General features: G+C 36.6%; 1 protein-coding gene across 1 annotated transcript; it reads right to left on the bottom strand.

The window, feature by feature from the left end:
* Positions 1–3,778: 3,778 nt before the first annotated feature.
* LOC124545799 (piggyBac transposable element-derived protein 2-like) lies at positions 3,779–4,938 on the bottom strand. The gene is made up of 2 exons (XM_047124744.1): positions 4,200–4,938; positions 3,779–4,137 (listed from the first exon to the last, which is right to left on the bottom strand). Exons 1-2 carry the CDS (start codon positions 4,936–4,938, stop codon positions 3,779–3,781), a joined length of 1,098 nt encoding a protein of 365 aa, XP_046980700.1.
* Between the last annotated feature and the right edge of the window lie 15,087 nt (positions 4,939–20,025).

The following is a 20,025-nucleotide window of genomic DNA, read 5'->3' as shown; positions in this document are numbered from 1 at the left end:
ACCCATTGATTTGTAGCATCGATAGGTCATATTGACCATGAACAACATAATCTTTGACTTTAGATTGCTCATCCGAACCGCCATGTTAATTTATTCAGTCTGCATTTGTATCTCATGTCATGTATATGTGTCCAACTACTGTAAATATATATACTTATGTGCAGATGTTTTTGGGACACTTTCTCCAGTATACCTCTATACATGACAGCTGTGACTTCCCAACTAATGTGAGGAGCAATATCATTAAATGATAAATCACAGTCTCAACAGACAACGATCCTGCTGTGATGAATTCTAACACATCCTGATAGATGTTCTTACATGTGGTATAATACGACCTTTTTACGAATAACCCTCATTCAAATGCAATTTCTGAATGAGAAACTCATGGCATAATCTTTCATTATGTACAGAATGCATATGGCCTTATACCTATTTACATTGTGCAGTTGTGCTTAAATGCTAATCATTTGCAAAACCAAGGATTTAGTAAGGCTTCATACCAGTTTGACAACTGTTGCATGCTGTCTTCACAGTGTTGCAACTTTAATGATCATTAGTGTATAAAAGTTCAGATTAGGTCAGGACAGGGAGGGAAAACGAGTGTGTCCTTACTTCCTTAAAAAATTTAGAGAAACAATGAAAAGCAAGAACTAAATCTGGATGGCCAGTCAGTAACTTGGACCATTGTCCTCCCAGATAACAAATAACTACAGCTATTCTTATTTATCTTTGAGTATATCATATTTTGTGCCACTCCTGAAACAGTTGTAAAATGTGTTAGCTACTTCTAAGAGATTTTTTGTTTTTATTTTAACACAATGCTCTGTTTTCACCAATTTCTTTTTTACAGTTAGATAGTGAGAGCAAAGATTGATATATGAGCACCTGTCAATGTCGCTCGAACTGTACACTGTGAAGAGTACGGTATGGAGAGTACTGGTGGATCACTGATTACACTCCTACCAATGCTTTATTAGACTGGCGGGTGTCGGGTTGGGTTTTTTGGGGGAGAAGACCAAACAACGAGGTCACTGGTCTAATTGGATTAGGGAAGGATGGGGAAGGAAGTTGGCCATGCCCTTTCAAAGGAACCATCCCGGCATTTGCCTGGAGCAATTTTGGGAATCACGAAAAACCTTAATCAGGATGGCCAGACACAGGATTGAACAGTTGTCCTCCCAAATGTGAGTCTAGTGTGCTAGTCACTGCCCCACATTACTTGGTAGCAGGTCTCACTTTGAACAGTTGCTATGTGCTTAAGGTGTTCCTATATGACGTAAAGTGTTTATGCCAATAGAAAAATAAATAACTACTTCCATTGAAACTACTTGGCTTAGAATACTCTCCCAAGTGTATAACTTTGGCTACAAAGATTTGGGACACCCAGTACATTACTCCTACTGTTCTGTTCACTTTTACTATACAAATGTGCTGTTCAGGTTGATATGACCCAACATAAAAAAATTCTGAAAAAACTTCAACTCACACATATTTTTCTCAACATTGTTGTTATGTTACAGTATGTTGTTAATGAACATAGCAAAAATAATAATAGTAATAATAATAATGATAATAATAATACACAGAACTTCAGTAATGAAAATTTGTTATTTTAATATTCATACTGGGTGTATTAGGAACAACAGACATTTTCACCAAAAAGTCATTCTCAGCAACCATCTGTCCATCTGCACATATCACTTTCTTTTCTTCTTACTGCAGTTTGGCCACAATTAGGTGATGTATGTTTTGCACACATGTTTATTAAACTTTCCACACAATATGTTTGTTTTATTGTAATTGCTTGAAGGACGGAACATACAGCATGCACATTTAGTAGAGTTTCTTGTTGTTACTGATTTAGTCACAACTGCAACTCCTGCAAGGTCTTGGGTGCTCCTGACATTCTCAAAGAATCATCTGTTCTTGGAAAATGTCCTGTAACCAGTGACTTTCCAAGTTCCTCCAAAAATATTCTCCTTCTAGTCAATTTTCTTGCATTCCTGTTATGGTCAATCGAAGTTCACAAGATATGTGTATTATAAGCAGCAACATCAAGCATATTGTAGAAAACTATCATGGGCCATCTACTGGTTTTTCATTTGCATGTATATGTATCTGTTAGCTGATCGAGTGTATCTATAGCCCCTTTGGTTGAATTATACTCGAAAATCATTTTTGGCTTCTTATCAGCCCTGTTACTTATTTCTTCACCATGGTGGGGAGTGCTCATTAGTACAACATCCTTATTTCTCTTAGGAATATAACTGAACACGATAGTGTCATTTATGAAGTGTAATGAAGAGCTATGCCATTCTACATTCCCGTTTTTAGGAACAGAGGTCTGTAGACTACTTTGAATTGACTGTGGTCTGTCGTCAATGTCACCAGAACACTCGCTTTCAGATGCATTGCTGACATTATCTTTGAACTCAGAAAGTGATCCTTTGTCTGTTGAGCTGTTTACTAATTCTTCCAACTCAGCATCAGTCAGTGATGTAATTGGCACGATGTCACAATTCTGACTTATTATGAACCACAGAGAATACAAACTAAGCAGAAACAATGGATGATTCGAACACTTGAAAAGTGTAATAACAAGTCCATTGTTGTAAATGTAGCACTTTTGTTGACTTGTTGAATGTTAAGAGTAAGTATGAACAATGAAAGTCATTACTACTACAAAATATGAGACAATCAGAAAGTATTTGACTTTACAGTCACATTAATGTCGGGTCACACTGACCTGAATATTACATATGTAACTCTTCAGGTTTATGACCAGATAACTTAAAATATTTTAACCCTTTCCAGCCCAACTTTTATTTACTTGTGGGAAAAAATATTTTTTTGCGTATTTCCCTACATAATGATTGGAATAATATATATTTATAAGAAATTTTGTTATTTTTTTGTTAAATTTGGGATGACTCCATATGGAATCGTTGGGCAGGATTTGTTTCCTTCAGTCAGGTGGTTGGGATATCACAGTGCTTGGTAATGGAACTTGAATGAACATTTTAATTACACAATTTGATGCAGTTTATTAAAGAAAAATTAGTACATACAATGATGCAACTTGCATTTCAGGACAATTTTATGTTTTTTTACAGCATGATTGTTACTTTACATGAAAATTTAAGAAACAGTTCTTGTCTTTGGTAAAGCAAAGAGGTTTATTACATTTGATGCATTTCGTTCGAGAATATGCTGTAATGCACAATTTAAATCTCTGTTTGTTTTCTACATGCTGTGGCCAGTGTCCAGTGTTGTCATACCTTACATCATCAACTGGGCTGGGAACCAATGGGGCTCATTTCTTCACAACTGTAGGTGATGGACTGTCATCTGATGGCCGTCCTCGTCTTCTTACCAAAATGTCTCCTGCTTTTAGTAGTCCATGAGCTACATCAGACCGAAAAATCAACAGAGACATGTGTTTGGTAATTCCTCTTTATCTGCAATGTCGGTGGTATAGGAGCCACGCATTCACAACACACATATCAAGGAGATGGAATACGATCCTTAGATAAAATCTTTTCACACCAATATTACTCCTATACAAAGCAACCAGCATGTCATGCAGATCAACTCCTCCCATCGAATGGTTATATTCTCTAACAATGTCTGGCCTTGGAACATCAATATATTTTCATTCTCCCACTGACCAACGTTTCACTGGTTCTACTGGACTTACTCCTTTGTATGATAATGCAAGAATGACAGACTTGTTACCATACCACTTCAGCACTATGATGTTCCTTTCTGTTTCAGTTCAATAATCGTATGAGCCTTGTCCCTGCTTTTTCAGCTCACTGTCTGCTTTTAGATTGCAGCCTTGAAGTCTTGTGGGTCTAACAGTTCCAACAGCCAAAATCCCATAGTTTTTCAGGGCAGAAATAATATTGTAAGAGGTGAACCAATTGTCTGTAAACACTTTAAAATTTTTATATTTTGGCAGTCCTTCCAGAAGCCTTGTCACAATATCACCACTTATACCAAGACCAGTGTCATTATGTACAGTTCCTTTCCCTCGGTACATTTCAAAATCGTACACAATTCCATTAGAACCAGCACGGGCAAAAACTTTTATACCCCACTTGTGTGGGGATGAATGTTTCAGGGATGAATGACCTTTGAAAGGAATGATTAATTCATCCACTGAATGATATTCCTCAGGTTCAATAATTGAAAACCTTGTTTGATTTTGTCAACAAATCGTCTCACCTTGAACAGCCTGTTATAATCAGGGTCCTCTCTTTGTTTCATTTTAGTGTTGTCATTCACATGTAAATAATTTCTTAGCTTATCAAACCTATTTCTAGGCATTGAGTCAGCTATTGGAGAAAATCTTGTAGCCTCTGGCCAGTACATTCTGTAACTAGGCATTTTCAAAACACCTGCTAGGTTGTTTATCCCTATATACTTTTCTATTTCACGAACATTTGTATCTAAAGATGCAGCTGTTTTCTGTGTGCAGTATAGAATAGATTGCTCGAATAGGTTCTGGATAATGTCATCACTACACATTGTTCTTAAATACTGCAAAGGTGTCAGTTCATCTCCTGGAGGGTCAGAAAAAACTGCATTACATGATGTGTCCACTTCTTCAATGTCCTTCATTCTCCACCGAAGATCCCGGTGTGTATCACACTGAATTTTCTGAGTTGAATGACTTAGTGCAAGGTTTGGCTCAGCAAGTAATCTTGAAGCTAAGGGAACATCATCTTCATCATTGTCTTGAGGGTCCAGAATTTCAACCATATCAAGGTCCATTTCTTGAAGAAACTGTATATCCACTGTAGTAGGGTCCTGATGCCGAGCTTTTTCAATCTCTTCCTCCACATCAGACATATCAAGGTCCAAATCAGATAAATCACCTTTGAGAAGCAACAATATTTCTTCTTCTGATAATGATTTATGATTGCGAATCATCTGGTAAACAAACCAGGAATTTTTTACTAAAGCAGCAAAAAAACTGGTAAATTATATCAATAAAAATTTTAACATACTAATGTTAGTTAGTATAATAAAGCTTCAAAAGAAACTTGAAAATATTAGAGTTACACATTATGGTAAACTTTAGTCAAAGTTATTGCATGTACTACATTTTGTAACATAACAAATGCCCAATGATGCCAAATGGAATCACACGTTTGTGACTTCCAAGCAGAAAATTACCATAACTAGCATTATTTTCAAAGTGTTTACCAGTTAATTTACACTTTCAACCATAATTTATTAGTGCAACTTTCATATTAGTTTGGTTTCTTTACCATGATATACTATTTTGGAAGTCCAGCTGGGTGCACTGTACCGTAGACACCATGCAACAATACTTTTGTCAAGGCACTGTAGCCTGGTGCTCTCTGTTTTAGCGAATTCACAGTAGCCAACCTAAGAACAATGAACTTTAGAAAGCCCTGCACACTTGTTTATAATCTTTGGATAGATAGTTTGGCCTTGGGAAAAAGTTAAATACGATGATGCCATATGGCATCACTGGGCTGGAAAGGGACTTTTTTAACCACATACTGTCCTTGCATTTTCAGACAAAGTCACCAAATTTCATAAAGTTCTTTTGATATTGAAATAATAAGAAATGAAATTTAACCATTTCACATCATATAAACTCAAACATAACAGCAGGATTAATCACTTGAGGGACAATATTGTTTTTAATCTCAAGCTCTTTGCAGATGACTATTTAATCTACTAAACTTGCATTAAGAAATGCAAGTATGATGATACTACCATTTCATAACCAATTTTTGACCGCAGTACACTCACACATAAAACACATTTTGAAAAAAATTTTCAGGGTGCGAGCAGGACTTATGCACTAAGAAGTGCACAAGTGATAGTGAAGGATCTTGTGCGTAATATTGAAACAGTAACAAATACTGTAGTTCATGAAATAAGTTCGTGGCTTGTGGAAAATAATTTGATGCTAAATCACAGTAAGACTCAGTTTTTACAGTTTCTAACTCACAATTCAACAAGAACCGATATTTTGATCAGACAGAATAGGCATATTATAAGCAAGACGGAACAGTTCAAGTTCCTAGGCGTTCAGATAGATAGTAAGCTGTTGTGGAAAGCCCAAGTCCAGGATCTTGTTCAGAAGCTAAATGCTGCTTTATTTACCATTAGAACAGTATCTGAAATAAGTGACACTTCAACACGAAAAGTAGTATACTTCGCATATTTTCATTCGCTTATGTCATATGATATTATTTTTTGGGGTAATTCTTCTGATTCAAAAAGGTATTTTTGGCTCAAAAATGGGCTGTTCGAGCTATATATGGTGTAAGTTCGAGAACCTCTTGTCGACCCCTATTCAAAAATCTGGGAATTCTGACATTGCCCTCACAGTATATATTTTCTTTAATGTCATTTGTTGTTAGCAATATTAGCCTATTCCCAAGAGTTAGCAGCTTTCACTCAGTTAATACTAGGCAGAAATCAAATCTGCATGTAGAATGCACTTCCTTGACTCTTGTGCAGAAAGGAGTGCAGTATTCTGCTGCATCCATTTTCAATAAGCTACCACAAGAACTCAAAAATCTTAGCAGTAGCCCAAACTCTTTTAAGTCCAAACTGAAGAGTTTCCTCATGGCTCACTCCTTCTATTCTGTCGAGGAGCTCCTGGAAGAGCTAAAAAATTAAGCAAATTCCAGTGTTACATTGTCGATTTTCTTCATTTAAACTTACGACTTGTCACCTGAATATGTTTTTTCATATTTCATTTTATCTGTTTCTAATATCGTGTTATAATTTCATGTATTGACTCGTTCCATGACCATGGAGACTTCTCCTAAATGTGGTCCCATGGAACAATAAATAAATAAATAAATAAATAAGAATTCCATACAAACTTGCCATGTATGTAGATAGTTCATCCCTCAACAATCTCAATCATTTTTGTCTTTTATCAGCGTTGATACTGGCAAGATATCAGTCCCAGAGATCTCAAGTGTTTCAAGAATGTTTTAATTCCAGTAACATAAGTGTAACATAAATTCATACAGGAGGCAGGCACCCATTGTTACAATAATCAGCAACTTTGCATTCCAGCTGACTGGATCACAATGGCAAAAGTCAAAAATTAGGCAAGGAATGGCTTTATTGCTCATATGATGCATTATGGAATTTATCCATCATAAGATATCCAGGAGCAATTACTACACATAGATATGGCTCAGACTATCTTCATGACATAATCACTCCTGGACATCTGATTATGGATAAATTCCACATGATGTCATATAAACAATAAAGTCATTCCTTGTCTAACATTTGACTTTTACCACTGCAATCCAATCAGCTTGAATGGAAAACTACTGACTGTTTCAATTTAAAGTTTGACATTGGATAATGAGTGATGAAAGGAATTTTTTTGTGTGTGATATGATTACAAATTAACAGTTTTTGGATTTTTTCCTTTACTTGAATTGTGAGACCTCACTTTTTGCCAAATTTCATGATTCTAGTACCCTGTAAGTTTTGATGAGTGAATTTTTGAGGATCAAAATGTGTGACCTAAATGGTCATAGGTTTTGGTTTCACTGATTTAGAAGCTTACATTTATTACACCATCAAGGGCCTATAGACATTGGTATGTGACATAAATTTCAACCTGATATGTCTACCCGTTTCTGAGAAAAAGCGGTCTTAATATCTTAACATACAGATGACAGATATGAACACTTCCTTTTTGCCAAATTTCGTGATTGTAGGTCAACTGGTAGTACCCTATAGGTTTCAAAGTGAGAGTGTATCAAAAAAATGTGACATAAATGGCAATATCTTTTAACTACATTGATTTAGCTTTTCCTTTTTACCCCATAGGCTTTCATGTTTGATGTGAATTTCAACTTGATATGTCAACTCATTAATCAGAAAAAGGGATCATAACAGACAGATGAACAGTCAGATAAGAAATGACAAAAAAAATTTTGGTCTGATATTATTATAGATTTACAGTTTTTGGATTTTTTTCCTTTTTTTGTGCTGTGAAACCTCCCTTTCTCCCAAATTCTAGGGTAACTGGAAGTACGCTATTAGTTTCGATGAGTGAGTTATGTGGCACAGATGGTGGTATCTTTTGATTGCACTGATTAAGAAACTTGAATTTTTTTATATTTCCAAGGGACAAATAGACTTCACAATCAGTATCTGACATAAATTTCAACTTGATACATCTCTCTGTTCCTGAGAAAAAGGGTTTTTAACAACCAGACAGATGCACTATGTGATCAAAAGTACCCAGTCACCTGGCTGAAAATGACTTATAAGTTCGTGGTGACCTCCATCGGTAATGCTGGAATTCAGTATAGTTTTGGCCCACTCTTAGCCCTGATGACAGCTTCCACTCTCACAGGCGTATGTTCAAACAGGTGCTGCAAGGTTTCTTGGGGAATGACAGCCCATTCTTCATGGAGTGCTGCACTGAGGAGAGGTACTGGTGTCGGTCGGTGAGGCCTGGAACGAAGTTAGTGTTCCAAAACATCCCAAAGGTGCTCTATAGGATTCAGGTCAGGGCTCTGTATGGGCAAGTCCATTACAGGTATGTTATTTTAGTGTAACCACTCCGCCACAGGCCGTGCATTATGAACAGGTGCTTGATCGTGTTGAAAGATGCAATCGCCATTCCCAAATTGCTTTTCAACAGTGGGAAGCAAGAAGGTGCTTAAAACATCAATGTAGGCCTGCAAGCCCCCTCCAAGAAAAACGCAACCACGACTTAACACCACTGCCTCCAAATTTTACTGTTGGCACTACACACGCTGGCAGATGATGTTCACCGGGATTTCACCGTACTCACACCTTGCCATCGGATCACCACATTATGTACCATGATTTGTCGCTCCACACAATATTTTTCCACTGTTCAATCATTCAATGTTTATACGCCTTACACCAAGTGAGGTGTTATTTGGCATTTACCAGCTATGAGCTGCCGCTAGACCATGAAATCCACGTTTTCTCACCTCCCGCATAACTGTCATAGTACTTGCAGTCGGCGGTCTCTTTCAGCCAACAGATGAGGTCAGCCTGTACACTTTTGTGCTGTATGTGCCCCTTCACATTTCCACTTCACTATCACATCAGAAACAGTGGACCTAGAGACGTTTAGGAGTGTGGAAATCTTGCACACAGATGTATGTCACAAGTGACACCCTATCACCTGACCACCTTTGAAGTTCGTGAGTTCCGCAGAGTGCCCCATTCTGCTCTCTCACGATGTTTAATGACTACTGAGATCACTGATATGGAGTACCTGGCAGTAGGTGGCGGCACAGTGCACCTAATATGAAAAATGTCTGTTTTTGGGGGTGTCCGGATTCTTTTGATCACATAGTGTAGATGGACAACAAACCCAAAAAATAATGCTCCCAGTATTGAAATGCAAGTAAGACTATTTTAAATGAACAAGGCAAGAGGTCATTTAGAAATGCCTACTACATGTTACAATAAATACACTGTTAACAGAAGTAATCAATTTTTGAAAACATGATCTAATAGGATGGATGAAAAATTTACTCACCAAGCAGCAGCAGGAGAACACACATATGAAAGGTATTACATATGCAAGCTTTTGTAGCCAGTGCCTCCTTCTCCTAACAGAAGGGTTGAAGGGGAAGGAAGAGGAGTTAGGGTTGCCATATCCAGCACGGAACTCATAGGGACACTCTACAATGGCAGTGTAGAAATGAAGTAAGAATTTATTTACTATAATTTCTTTTTGTTTAGAACACAATTACATGGAACTTGTTGTGGCAGAAGTAGTTGGTACACCATACTTTTCAGAAGATTTCATCATTTTCTGGAAGTCTTCTTTCCCTTTCACATATTTATAAAACTCAGTGCAATTCAGCTTGTATGAGGGTGAGTCAAATTTAAACCTTAAATTTGTAATAACAAATGAAAATTTCGCACCATTATCCTGTAAGTTGGTAAGTGTGCTACAAACAGTGAGCAGAATGGCCTGTAGATGGCAGCATAGCGCAGACGCACACATACTGTCACAGTATCGGTATAAAGATGGCCGCCCCACTTGCGACTTGCACCAGGGACGAACAGCGTTATGTTGTTCAATTTTTGCGTGGTGCAGCTGTGAAAGCTATTGAAATTTACTGACGAATGAAGGTTCAGTATGGGGATGCATGTTTGCACTGCAGCAAGTCTACAAATGTAGTATGAAGTTCGCAAATGGTGTGACTTCAGTGGAAGATGCCCCTTGTCCAGGTCAAGCACAACAAGTAGTGACTCCACAGAACATTGCAGCAGTTGAAACCATAGTGAAAGAAAACCACCAAGTGAGATTGAATAACATTGCGGCATGTTTACAGATTAGTCATGGGTCAGCACACCACATTGTGCATGATGTGCTCCAGTTTCATAAAGTCTTTGCAAGATGGGTGCCATGTCAGCTGACTACTGAAATGAGAGAACGATGTGTTGATGCTTGTGAAGAACTTCTTCGGCACTTTGAATGAGAAGGTGATGGCTTCCTTGTAAAAATCATTACTGGGGGCGAAATCTGGGTTCACTTCCACCAACCAGAAATGAAGAGAGCAAGCAAGGAATGGTGCCATTCCTCATCACCAAAGCCAAGTTTCAAACAGAACCATCAGCAGCGAAGGTTATGCTGACTCTCTTTAGGGACAAAAAAGGCATCATTTTGTAGCATTACATGCCTAGAGGGACCACTGTCACCAGTGCATCATACACAGATCTCCTAAAAAATCATCTGTGGCCTGCAATCAAATCAAAGCAATGTGGATTGCTCTCAGCAGATGTCCATTTGCAACATGTCAATGCAGTTGCAACAATCACAGATCTGCATTTTGAGTGTCTTCCTCAACCACCATACCCAGCAGACCTTGCCCAAGTGATTTCCATATGTCTGGGCCACTCAAAGAGGCAATGGGAGGAAGTAAGTTCCATTCTGATGAAGAGGTACACCACGCGGGTGCATGAGTGGTTGTGCGGACTACCAAAAGAATTTTTTTCTATAGGAATTTATGCACTTTGTAAGTGCTGGAAGACTTGTATTGAGTGTGGGGGAGATTATGTTGAAAACTGATACACAATAAATAAGTGATGCACAATAAATAATATTTAAAAAATATTTAAGGTTTTCATTTGACTCGCCCTCCTAGTTACACTGGCACTGTAAGATTGATTCCACAGTCTCTGGCAGCAGTTAATTTCATTCATCAGCTAACTGGGCGGGCATAAGTGAAAATACTCTTTCCACAGGGCATCATATGTGGGAATAGAAAATATATACTCACGTATATGCTGTTGGGATTTACATTCAGGATTTTTGAATTACTTAAGAAAGTGAACCCACGTTTCTTCCACAAAGTGTTTAGACTTCCATTCTTGTGATTCACACTCAGTTTCTAAAAAGTTCTTCAGATACATATTTTTCTGAAACCAATTGTTACCTGAAATCTTCACACTAATTTTAGCCAGGTATATAATAGTGTTTTCCGGCGTCACCAGATCTAGGCTTTCAGACAGGAGCATCCAATCAAGTACTTGATATTTATAAAAGAAATAGGCCATTTTCCCCTAAGTAATTAAATGCTATGGTACAGAAGCCATTGTCTCTTCCTCAAATTTTGAAATCAAATTATTTCTTGGTTAGGGTTCTCATTCTGTAATTTGTTCAAATACATCACCTGCTGATTTAATGGTATTCCTGACAAAATTATTAAATATAGTACCGATAATGTTGTCTCTCAACATGCGGACATAATCAGTGACTCCTTTGAAACTGGTGTGTTTGCAAGTAAACTTAAGCAGTCAACAGTAATACCAGTTTATAAAAGTGGTGACAAGGTTGACATTAAAAATTTCAGACCTCTATCATTATTATCTGTATTTTCGAAAATAATTGAAAGAATAATGTATGACAGATTGATAGACTTCCTAAACAAAAACAAAATTCTTGTAAATGCACAGAATGGTTTCAGAAAAGGCAAATCTACACAAATAGCTCTCTTCAGTTTCCCAAAACTTGTTTACAAAGCTATTGAGGACAAGTAACTGATCTGTGGGTTGTTTTTGGACCTTTCCAAACCATTTGATCTTATAAATCATAATCTACTGCTCTTAAAACTGTATAATCATGGTGTTCATGGTATTCCCTACGAGTGGTTCAAGTCATATTTAATTGAAAGGAAACAAAGAGTACAAATTACTCAGGATGGAAATGTGTAACATTCTGAATATAAAAAAAAAGTTAATTATGGGGTGCCCCATGGCTTGGTATTGGGACCATTGTTATTCTTGATTTTTATTAATGACCTACCTCAACAGTTTTCAACAGCTGATACCATATTATTTGCTGATGATACTAGCTTCATTATGAGATGCAGCAAAAAGTCGACAAAACAGCAGTAATGGCAGTAAAATGGTTTAAAGATAACTTTCTAGTTGTTAATGACAAGAAAACTGTATGGATGAACTTCAACCATATAAGGAACAAAAATAGGACCAATGTAAAATTCACATTATTAAAGCCAAATTCAGCAAAAAAATCACATAAAATTTTTAGGATTATGGGTGGATGAGGATCTAAGTTGGGAAAAACACATACAAATGCTTAACAAAAAATTAAGCAAACACTGTTATACAGGGTGATTCAAAAAGAATACCACAACTTTAAAAATGTGTATTCAATGAAAGAAACATAATATAACCTTCTGCTATACATCATTACAAAGAGTATTTAAAAAGGTTTTTTTTCACTCAAAAACAAGTTCAGAGATGTTCAATATGGCCCCCTCCAGACACTCGAGCAATATCAATCCGATACTCCAACTCATTCCACACTCTCTGTAGCATATCAGGTGTAACAGTTTGGATAGCTGCTGTTATTTCTCGTTTCAAATCATCACTGGTGGCTGGGAGAGGTGGCCGAAACACCATATCCTTAACATACCCCCATAAGAAAAAATCGCAGGGGGTAAGATCAGGGCTTCTTGGAGGCCAGTGATGAAGTGCTCTGTCACGGGCTGCCTGGCGGCCGATCCATCGCCTCGGGTAGTTGACGTTCAGGTACTTACGGACAGATAAGTGCCAATGTGGTGGCGCTCCATCCTGCTGAAATATGAATTGTTGTGCTTCTTGTTCGAGCTGAGGGAACAGCCAATTCTCTAACATCTCCAGATACTGTAGTCCAGTTACAGTAGCACCTTCGAAGAAAAAGGGACCAAAAACTTTATTGGCTGAAATGGCACAGAAAACGTTCACCTTAGGCTAGTCACGTTCATACTGAGTGCCCCATATACAGACATTGTGACGGTTGACTTTCCCGTTAGTGTGGAAAGTTGCTTCATCACTAAACACAATCTTTGAAACGAAAGATTCATCTGTTTCCATTTGAGCAAGGATAAAATCACAGAAATCGATTCTTTTAATCTTATCAGCTGCAGACAGTGCTTGAACCAATTTCAGACGATAAGGTTTCATAACTAACCTTTTTCGTAGGACTCTCCATACAGTTGATTGTGGAATTTGCAGCTCTCTGCTAGCTCTGCGAGTTAATTTTCCTGGGCTGCGAACAAATGCTTGCTGGATGCGTGCTACATTTTCATCACTCGTTCTCGGCCGTCCAGAACTCTTCCCTTTGCACAAACACCCATTCTCTGTAAACTGCTTATACCAACGTTTAATACACCACCTATCAGGAGGTTTAACACCATACTTCGTTCGAAATGCACGCTGAACAACTGTTGTCGATTCACTTCTGCCATACTCAATAACACAAAAAACCTTTCTGTTGAGCGGTCGCCATCTTAGCATTAACTGACGCTGACGCCTAGTCAACAGCGCCTCAAGCGAACAAATGTACAACTAAATGAAACTTTATAGCTCCCTTAATTCGCCGACAGATAGTGCTTAGCTCTGCCTTTTGTCGTTGCAGAGTTTTAAATTCCTAAAGTTGTGGTATTCTTTTTGAATCACCCTGTGTATTAAGAGTGCTTTAAGATTGCAGTAATACTGAAACAGTGTTAAGTGCTTATTACGCATACATGCTTAGTCTACTGAAGTATGGAATAGTGTTCTGGGGAAATACCTCTTTTGCAAAGGAGTCTTTAAGCTTCAAAAGAGAGCTTTAAGATTAATAAGTGACATTGCTTACAGAGCACCATGAAGATGTATCTTTAATGAATTAAAACTCATGAATTTACCATCTATATTTATATTTGAAAGCATATGCTTCATTAAAAATCATCAAGTTTCACCTTTGAATAGTGAGATCCACCATTATCAAACAAGGAACAGGGATGACTATCATAGAGATGTGCACAGAAAATCAATATATCAGGACAGTGCTGATTACAAACCAAAAATTCTGTACAGTTCATTGCCAGATAGCATACAAGAAATACCAAACAGAAATACATTCAAAAAAGAACTAAAAAATCTACTAATAAACAACAGCTTCTACAGCATTAACGAATACCTGGTATTTTGCTCAAATCTGTAGATTTACTTCAAAACTCTCTAAACAAAATTCATAATTATCAACCACACCTAGATAAAACCAAACTTCTTTCATCCATGTATCTATGTAATTATGCACCTAGCTTTTGTGCTGTATGTTACTATGCCTAGTTAACTTAAGTACTGGTATTTAATAGTTTTTATAAAATCAAGCAAGGCGTTTTGCAAGCTTTTCTTCTATCTGTATGTACGTAAGCAGAATAATGTTTTTGTTGTAAAGATGTGTTGACACCAATGACAAGATTTTGTGCATGATGTAAATGCGTAATATTTTATACTGTTCTATACTGTGACAGGTCCAACATCATGAATGTGATAATGTGGGCACTAAATAAATAAATGAATAAATAAATAAAATCTTAGCTTACAAATCAATAAATGTGGCTTTCATTTAGACTTCTTTGAGTGTTGATTAATATATTTCTTCTTTCAGTTATCAAGACTTTATTCTTCTCCACCCGTTTTATTTTTTTCTCAAACAGAGGGTAGTTTGGCTCTAGAAACATGAAGGAAATTTCACTTATCAGACTACTAAAATTATATGAAAGTATTTTAGGTGACCTGTCTTCATCATAAAAAACTGTTTTTAATGTAATCCAAGGCTTAAGAATTCTCTCAAATATGGGCATTAATGACAGCTATCTTGTTTTTGAGTAAGACAAGAATCTGATATTGACATCAACATATAAGCAAAACTCTTTCAGCTTCTCTGTCTTTATTGTGTACATTAAAACATAATCAAATATTTGCGTTATGATTATTTCAATGTTGACAAAATTCCTTCTACATTTTTTCCTAGTTTTTCTTTAATTTGGTGAAACACATTCAGCTGGCCACATCGATGAAGCCCTCCAAAGTTGGTAATGGTATTGTCTCCACAAAAAGCAACTAATTTATCTAGCCTAATGGAATTTGTAGTTGTCTTAAAGTGTGTACACAAAACTTTGAAATTGTCTCTGATGTTTTGTTATTTAGCAGAATCAAGCTTCAACAGCTCCTCTTGGATTCTTTTATTTTCAGTAGTACTGAACAACAAAAGAAAACATCTTTCCAGTCTAGTGGTTCGATGCATCGGTGCCTGTGTTGTAAAATGAAACATCTTGTAATTTTCTTATGTATACAGATATGGAGTGTGAAGTGAGAATATTTTTAACTACACTGAAGCTTTGGTCCTGGCTGTCGACTACTAAAACATGATGCATAAGTTCATAAGCTCAATATATATTTTCCTTGTATGTTGAAACATCATAAATTATGAGCACCCTTCAATAAAAGCAGGGAAATAAGATACATGTAACTACATTAAAAAAAGCGAGTATTTGTAATGTTTTGCTCTAATAAAACTTGAGCACACTATGTGTTGTAATATTAATATTTTACCTCCAATAAAATTTGGAGATTGTGTATTAATATATTGTATTATATATTTCTTTTTCTTCTCAGCACCCAACCCACTTTAGAGCAGGGTCTTTTTATTTACACATTAGCTCCCATCTTGTGAGATCTTTGGCATCTGGAGTGATAACTCTGATGTGAAGATGTTAGCCCTTAATGTGTCAAATCAATACTTTCTTAATTAATAGAATTAATTATAATGTCATAATAATCACAAAGTTTGGAAGTAATAACATAAGATACACAGTTCTAGCACAAACCAATACATTTTTTTTTATCCTTGTGCAGATCTAGCACACAGTCAGAATAAGCATCTAAAACCTCCATAACCTTAAAGTACTGTTCCCAAAATCCAGCTTGTATGAGCTTGTGTCAGTAGAAGTGCAATATTTGTCAAATAATATTTTGTGAAATGGCTGTTCGTAAAATGTTTGTAAGGTTTGTATCCTATTGTGTGGTAGTTGTCACTTGTAGACCAGCGATTAGCTGCCTGCAGGCAGCTGTATGTATTCTCACCTGCTTCTATTAAGAAGTGAAGAGTAACTGTCTGTCTGTGCCGAGTAGTGTTTATTAATATTCTTATAAGTGTTTGTGTGTTTTTTGAGTGTTACTACTGCATAAGATGGCTTTGCAGTGTAATTTCAGGGTGAGAAGCGCCAGAGTTGTCTGACTCAGTTTCAGTTATCAACCATTACAACAGTATTTGTATTTCATCATTGGTCCTGTAAATAGTAATTTAGTACATAGTTTACACGTATGGTATAGGACAAGTCAGTTTTGAGACAGTAAATACAATTTACACTTTTTATTTTCTATTTTATTTATTTATTTATATCCCATAAATCCAATACTGCGAGGATTTCGCACGGATGTAGGAAGTGTCAGAATTACTACAAATAATACAAAAGTAATACATAAAAGTATCTCTTGAAAGAGGATAACTGGTATAAGATAAAATACACATTAATAGGTATAGAAAAAATTACATTAAAAATATGGTAGATCTTAATAGCTAAATGAAAGACACAGTAATGTTAACAGTGATTGTGAGTATTGTAATGCACAATAGCGCATCGAATTAGTAAATGAAAAATCAATTACAGTTAACTCTGCTGAAATAGTCTTCTGCCAAATAGAATGATTTATCTAATAAATACTGTTTGAGCTGTTGTGTAAATTTGGGAAGCTCGTGGATAAGTAATTTCAGTGATGATGGGAGAGCATTGAACGCCTTGCAGCTCATATAATGGACTCCTTTTTGTACAACAGTAAAGTTTTTTGATTCATAATGGAGGTCCATCTTCCTGGTATTGTGGGTATGGTATGAATCATTGGTTTTATACGATTGTCCATTTTTACCAATGAAACATAACTGGGAGTAGATATATTGGCATACAGTTGTCAGTATCCCTAATTTTCTGAAAAGGTTCCTACAAGAGTGTCTAGGCTGGACTCTCCTCATTATTCTGATAACTCTCTCTTAGGCAATGAATATTTTCTTGGATAGTGGCTGATTACCCCAGAAAACTATGCCATACAGCAATAATGCATAGAAATAAATAAAATAAGCAGTTTTTGTGGTGTCTTGGTCACATACAGTGGAAATAATATGAACAGTGAATGTTGCTGAGCTGAGTTTTTTGTGGAGGTGCAAAATATTTTCAGACCATTTTAGACTGTTGTCAATATGTACACCCAGAAACTTGGTTGACTCAACTTGTAGTAACCCACTACCATTCAATGTAATACTTAATTGATCCTCAACATTTTTCCTTACTTGGAAATGCACAAACTGGGTCTTATTAACATTTAGTGATAACCCATTATTTACAAACCAATTACATACTTCACTAAAGACAATATTGGCTGATTGCTCAAGGTTTAGATTGGGAGTTTTGTTGATGAGGATAGAAGTGTCATTAGCAAAAAGAGTAAAGTTAGTTTTAAAGCTAGTATGCAAGGGAAGGTCATTGATAAAGATGAGGAAGAGAAGGGGGTCAAGTACAGAGCCCTGAGTAATACCACAGCCAACAGACCCCCAGCTAGATGACACAGAGTATCTCTCAGAGTCAGTCAACATGGCCTTCTGCTTTCTTCCAGCTAGGTAGGATTTAATCCAACTGAGCCACTTATACCACAATATTCAACCTTTGCTAAGAGGATTTCATGATTAACACTATCAAAGGCCTTACAAAGGTCACAGAAGATACCAAAAGGAGATAATTTATTATTAAAAGACTCTAAGATTTGATGGGTGAAGGAAAAAGTAGCTTGTCCTGTTGATACACCCTGTTGAAATCCAAACTGGCTACTGTTTACTACTTTATAATGCATGAGGTGTTCAATAAGTCTTTTCTTAACCAATTTCTCAAGAATTTTGGAAAAGTTTGTTAAAAGGGAGATAGGCCTATAGTTGGTACCGTCAGCTTTATTGCTTGTTTTGAAGAGAGGTTTGACAATAGCTTACTTTAGTCTCTCAGGAACAATCCCGTGCTGGATGGATTCATTGAATATGTGGCACAGTATTTTGATTATTGGCTTATAGCACTCCTTCAGTAATCTTGAAGAGATACCATCCAAGCCAACAGAATTCTTGCCCTTCATCTCTCTAATTATATTATCAATTTCATGTAATGTGACAGGAGACACTTTAATCTGCTTGGTTTTTTTATTAATAGCTTTTTGAAGGGATAACATGGCTTCATTAACAGAACATGTTTCTCCAGTTTGTACTGCTGATGCCAGAAAGTGGTTGTTAAAAATGTCAGTGATTATTTCAACATTGTCATGAATGGTATCACTTGTTTCAATGTCTATTGTGTTTTCTGCAGCAGGGATTTTACCTGTTTCCCTTTTTATTATGCCCCATATGGTTTTAATTTTGTTATTAGAGACATCAATTTCTCATTTTATACAAATACTCTTTGCCCTTCTTAGAACTTTTTTAAGGATAGAGCAGTATAGTTTGTAACGTTTTTCCTTTTCTACAGAATAACTGGATTTGAGTGAGGCATACAGATTCCTTTTCCTTCTGCAAGACGTTTTAATGCCCAGAGTTGGCCAGTTTTTATTACAGTAGGTCTCGCGTTTGGATTTGACAGTCCTTTTAGGATGACATAGATATGCATGACATAGATATGCATGACATGATGGCTGAGGAACTAGACCTATTTAATTCCACCTATTATGCATATTACAAAGATAAAACTATCACATTTTACATTTTAATTTTTATAATTCTTTTCCTAATAAAAATGTTATTTTTTCTATAATTTGGCTGATTCTGGAATAAAGCTTAGGTCTACTACGTAAGTATGGGCTATTACAAATTACTCCACCAGTAAAACATACCACTGCATCTAGTACACCAACTTTTAATGTATTTAGTCCTACAAAAACATTCTTGGGTAATCTTTTCCATATGTAATGGTTGAAACTTTCATTTGTATTCTGAGTGCCCCCATGAAGACATTTACTAATCAAAACAGGGTGACTCAGGTCTCTAAAAATTGGCTTTATTTATTCATAAAAGGCTCAGGAAGAGAACGCTTATGATTTGACCACTTTCTTTTGCTTTTTGGTAACCACTCCAAGAATCTGTTTCTTTAGGGCAAAGTCCATGAACAGGCTGGTCATCTGTGGACAACTTTTGAAAGTGAGTGTTCCATACAACTTTTCTCATTGCTGTAACATCATTTAGAGGTGTGGTTCACCTTATGTCCAGTCCATAATATCTCTGAAGAAGGTCTATTTCAGTTTCTGTCAACCTGCCACGGCAAGACAGAGATTTTCCACCAGATAGCAACTTTCCTTTCATTGCTCTTCGTAGCTTCCTCAATCTAGCACCCATCCTCTTTTGCACATTTCCACAAGACTCCAGTTTTGTTACCAAGGTATCACCACAAACATTGAACTCAATTCAAAGCTTCAAAGTCCCCATCACCTAGGTACTTCGTATATCTAACGCTATAAACCGGCGCCAACCTCTGAAACATTTTTAGAGCTCCATCACACTCCATACCTCCACTGTAACCATCATAATTCTTAGAACACTGATGTTCAATATGTCCTTCAGTGTTACCATGACAGGTGTGGCAC

This window comes from Schistocerca americana, chromosome 8 (assembly GCF_021461395.2).
Source record: "Schistocerca americana isolate TAMUIC-IGC-003095 chromosome 8, iqSchAmer2.1, whole genome shotgun sequence".
NCBI classification, from domain to species: domain Eukaryota; kingdom Metazoa; phylum Arthropoda; class Insecta; order Orthoptera; family Acrididae; genus Schistocerca; species Schistocerca americana.
Note: the sequence above shows the minus strand (reverse complement) of the source record. Positions and strands in the feature narration are given on the sequence as shown.